This window comes from Phoenix dactylifera, chromosome 10 (genome assembly GCF_051530095.1).
Source record: "Phoenix dactylifera cultivar Ajwa chromosome 10, Ajwa_hap1_PhDact_Kaust_v1.1, whole genome shotgun sequence".
Lineage (NCBI taxonomy): Eukaryota > Viridiplantae > Streptophyta > Magnoliopsida > Arecales > Arecaceae > Phoenix > Phoenix dactylifera.
Window position 1 is genome coordinate 5,962,085 of NC_143199.1, and position 4,881 is coordinate 5,966,965.

Genomic DNA, 4,881 nt, shown 5'->3' on the forward strand with positions numbered 1-4,881 from the left:
CAGGGACACTTGGCAGGCTGCCAAGCACCAGCGCCGAGCCAAACCAGGAAATCGCACGCGCCAAATCCATGGAGGAGCCTGCAGGCTCTTCCATGGCAATCCAACCCGAGATGACACGGGCGGCCAGGATGCAACAGGCCGCCAGATGAACGCGCACAAGGATGACACGCCAGCGATCCAAGGGAGCTCGAACCAAAGCAGCAAGGCATGGCAAACCAGGAAGCAAAGCTCGGCACAGCAGAAAGCACAGTCCAGCCGCCCGGCACAGCAACCAAATCAGGTTGCGCACGGGCAGATGGCAGCATCAGCAGGCGCCACATACACAAGCCAAGCCAGCAGCAAATCCCGAGCGCCCAACACATTTCAGCACATGGCCTAGCCAAGGGCCAAGTTAGGTCAGGCCATTGCAGCCCAAAAGGAAGACTTCCATCATTTGAATTTAGTCCAAAATAAGCCAAGGCCGTCGGCCATTAAAAGGAGCCATTAGGGCCCTTTGGCATTCATCTCTTAGAATTTGATTTTCCAGCATAAGTGTCAAGGGTTGTACCCCTTTGTATTGTCGGCCGAAAGGCTTGGGACTAGGGCGGGGAACATCAGCCCCCCTAGGTTGTTCTTAGGCAGTGTGAGGTCCCTTCCCGACCTTTGCCAAAGTCCTTTGTAATCCGTTGTTTAGTGGAATGAAATCATCTTCCTTTCAACATTGAGCCCCACCTTGATTTCTTCCCACCGCCGGCAGCCCGAAGGCAAGCACACGGCGTGGTTCCACGGCAACAAGAAGGAGGAGTGATACCCACCAGCAAGTCGGTCCCAAGGCAAACCGCCAACACCATCTTCAACCTTCGGACGCTTGGGCCGGGGATCGGGACCGCAACCCCTAGGTTCCCAACACTGGTGCTTTCGTTGAGAGACTAGAACGGAGATCGTCGGGTAATCGGCTTCAGTCCAAATCCACGGAAGGTCGATCTCAAGGGTATCCTCTAACTTTTCAGATCTACATACCTTCTTGTTTTCATATTGAGATCTGAAATATCAGATCTGAAATTCATTGTAAAAGCATAAAAAAGTCTGATTGTAAGGGGTAGTCTCATGGAGTCGGGTAGTGAGTCCTTTAGCCCCCAAAGACTCTTTGAGACCATTGAAAACCATAACACCGAGGTGAGTAGGGTGTTAGAACACTTGGTAACCTCCCTAGCCACCATAAGAAGAGAGAGTAATGCAAACATAGAGCGGCTTGAGAGGAGGTTTGCAGAAAAAATCATGAGGGAGAAAGAGAAAGAAAATTAAGAGAGGAAAGAAGGAGAGGAGGTAGAGTTGAATGTGGAGAAACCTATGTTGATAGATAGGCCGATGGCATCCCCATGGAGGATCGGCCAAGAAGCATGGAAAGACCCATGAGTGAACCCATAGGAAGCCCTCACTCTTGTAGGCCTCATGGCCGGCATGCACAAGAAGGAAGAAGAAGGGAGGAACGGGTGAACCATGAGGGGGGTTTCGGTCCACATGAAAGGGGGATTAGAAGACCCAAAATTGAGTTTCCAACCTTCGGAGGGGGGGATCCTTATGAGTGGCTCGACAAGGTCGAGCAATATTTTCTTGTATATGAGACCCCCAGAGAGGAGAAGGTAACCTTGGCTAGCTACCATCTTGAGGGAAGGGCCAATAGATGGTGGAGGTGGCTTAGGAACATCTATGAGAAGGAAGGAAATTACTTGGGGTGGACGGCCTTTGTCCAAGAGTTCATGAATCAATGGGGGCCTTCACCTACCATCAACCACCATGGCCAATTGGCCAAACTCAAGCAAGAGGGCAAGGTCCAAGCTTACATTGACGAGTTCCGACAACTTCAAACTATGGTAGAAGAATGGTCGGAAGAGGCACTACTTGGCACCTTCGTGGACGGGCTCAAGCCTTGGCTATCCAAGGAGATCAAACTGAAGCAGCCCACCCGTCTTCAAGAGGCTATGAGGATGGCGGAAATCCTTGACCAAGCCAACATACAAGACCGGCGGACCAAGGAAAGCTCCAACCGCAATGTGCTGCCACCCAAATTCCAACCGGCAGCAAGCTCTTCCAAGCCTCAAACAGCCACGGCATCCACTTCCAAACAGCCCCCATCCAATGTCAAGAAGCTCAGCCGAGAGGAGGTGCAAGACTACATCAAGAAAGGGTTGTGCTTCAAGTGCGGCGCCAAGTGGGAGAAGGGCCATCATTGCAAACCGGGCCAATCCTATGTGCTGAAAATTGACAGCGGCAGCGAGGAAGAGGATGATGATGCCACAACCAGCAGCTCTTCGGATGAAGATGATACCATTAAAGATCATCCCATCAGCCCCTTGCCCAAAGATGCCGAGCTATCCCTCCATGCACTCACCGGCATTCAAAGACCATCAACCATGAGGATGACGGCATGGATCGGCAAGCATGAAGTTTCCTTGCTCGTTGACAACGGATCGTCCCACAATTTCATCAACCCGGGAGCCTTGCAGCGAGTAGGACTCAATGAGGCAGCAACCGAGCCATTCAAGGTCAAGGTAGCAAGCGGCGAACGGCTCAAAGGTCAAGAAGTTGTCAAAGATGTTCGACTCAACATCCAGGGGGTAAGAATTTCTGCAGATTTACACATACTACAACTTGTAGGTTTGGATGTCGTCCTTGGCAACGCATGGCTCCGAGGCATTGAAAAAGTAGTCACCGACTACAATGCCATGACTATGGAGTTTCGGATCAATGGAAGGAAAAAGGTATGGACAGCACTCAACCACAAAGAAGCCCTACCATGCGAAGCCAACATGATTGAGCGCCTATGCCGGGGAGGTGCTCTTTGCTTCGCCGTCATGATGTCCAACCAAGGAGTGGCTGCGAGGGACCTCAACCGCAGCCAAAGGATGAATTGCAAGACCTCCCACCACAAGTACAAGAGCTACTTGCAGCACACCAAGAAGTTCTTGCCATGCCAACCGCACTTCCTCCCAAGCGCGCCTTCGACCATCCCATCCAACTCAAGGAGGAAGGCAAGCCAATCAATGTTCCACCTTATAGGTATGCTCACTTCCAAAAGGGAGAGATTGAAAGGCAAGTTGAAGACATGTTGAAGCAAGGGATCATCCAACCGAGCACTAGCCCATTCTCATCACTGGTCTTGCTAGTGAGGAAAAAGGATGGATCTTGGAGGTTTTGCACTGATTATAGGGCCTTGAACAAGGCCACCATCAAAGATCGGTTTCCAATTCCAACCGTGGACGAGATGCTCGACGAACTCCACGGTGCAAAGTTCTTCACCAAACTAGATCTTCGGGCCGGCTACCATCAAATTCAGATGCGCGATGAGGATGTCCACAAGACCGCGTTCCGCACTCATTCCGGCCACTACGAGTGCTTGGTCATGCCCTTCGGACTATGCAATGCTCCATCAACCTTCCAAGCAGCCATGAACCAGGTATTCAAGCCGCACCTCAGAAAATTTGTAATTGTCTTCTTCGATGACATCTTGATCTATTCCAAAACCCTAGAAGAGCATATGCGGCATCTAGACCTAGTCTTACACACTTTGGAGGAACATCATTTCTTTATCAAACCCTCCAAGTGTGCCTTTGTACAAACTGAGCTAGACTACCTTGGGCATGTGGTATCCGGGGACGGTGTACGGGTTGATAACCGAAAGGTAGAAGCCATGACAGATTGGCCATTGCCCAAGGACATTTCAGCCTTGAGGGGATTCCTAGGGCTCACGGGCTACTACCGGCGCTTTGTCAAAGGATATGGCCTCATTGCAAAACCCCTCACGGCCATGTTGAAGAAGGATGGATTTGCACGGACAACAACCGCACGCCAAGCATTTGAAGACCTTAAAAGAGCAATGACAGAAACACCGGTGCTTGCATTGCCGGACTTTAGCAAACCATTCCAAGTCTTCACCGACGCAAGCAATGAAGGAATTGGAGCGGTATTAGCTCAAGACAAGCGGCCCATTGCATACATTTCCAAAGCACTCGGGCCACAAAAGAAAGCATGGAGCACTTATGCAAGGGAGCTACTCGCGGTGGTACATGCGGTCAAGGTTTGGAGGCCTTACCTCCTAGGGCGGCGCTTTACCATCATCACCGACCAACAAGCTCTCCGGCATCTCCTTCAACAAAAAATCGTTACCCCGGATCAGCAAAAATTCCTGATAAAATTACTTGGTTTTGAATATGATATAATATATCAACCAGGGCAGGAGAACAAGGTGGCCGACGCTCTCTCACGCAAGGAAGGAAGTCCATTGCTCAAAGACACCCTTGAGGACAAGGGTACTCTCCAAGGAGGGGGGAATGTTAGCCACCTCAGCCCGCCAAGCCAAAATTCAGCAAGTTTGGCCGAGGCCAACCTCGGCCAAGAGCAACGCCCGGGCCAAATCCACTGCTTAGAGGTCTGCCCAAGCAGTGGCCAGCACTCCCAGCTCACGGCGCAGCCCCGCGCAGGCCATGCCCAGCGCCTGCGCGAGGTTCTGCGCCCTCTGCAGCAGCGTGCGGCCCACCGCGCGCACAGCCAGCCATAGCCGCGCGCGGCCGACCGCGCGCCCAGACGAGCCACGGCACGCACAGACCCCTGCGCGGTTCCCCTGCAGCAGCGCAGCCAGCGGCGCATGCACCAGCCAGCGTGCGCACACCCAGACGCCCGCCGGCACACGGCCGCCAGCCCGCGCGCGCACCCGCGCGCACGCCCACGCGCGCCCCCGCGTGCACGCCCGCGCGCCAGCCTGCGTCCGCACAGCACGCCCCGCGCCCTGCGCCCGCGCCCGCCCGGCGCGCCCCGCGCCCTGCGCCCGCGCCCGCCCGGCGCGCCCGAACCTCACCAGACAGGGAGTCGGCCAGTACACAGCAAGGCCGCCTCCCCGCCTCT

General features: G+C 53.8%; 1 protein-coding gene across 1 annotated transcript; it reads left to right on the plus strand.

Annotated features, from left to right (window-relative positions):
• Window positions 1–1,391: 1,391 nt before the first annotated feature.
• LOC148702171 (uncharacterized) lies at window positions 1,392–4,537 on the plus strand. Its single transcript, XM_088706166.2, has 2 exons — window positions 1,392–3,011; window positions 3,059–4,537. Exons 1-2 carry the CDS (start codon window positions 1,392–1,394, stop codon window positions 4,535–4,537), a joined length of 3,099 nt encoding a protein of 1,032 aa, XP_088562292.2.
• The last annotated feature ends 344 nt before the right edge of the window (window positions 4,538–4,881 follow it).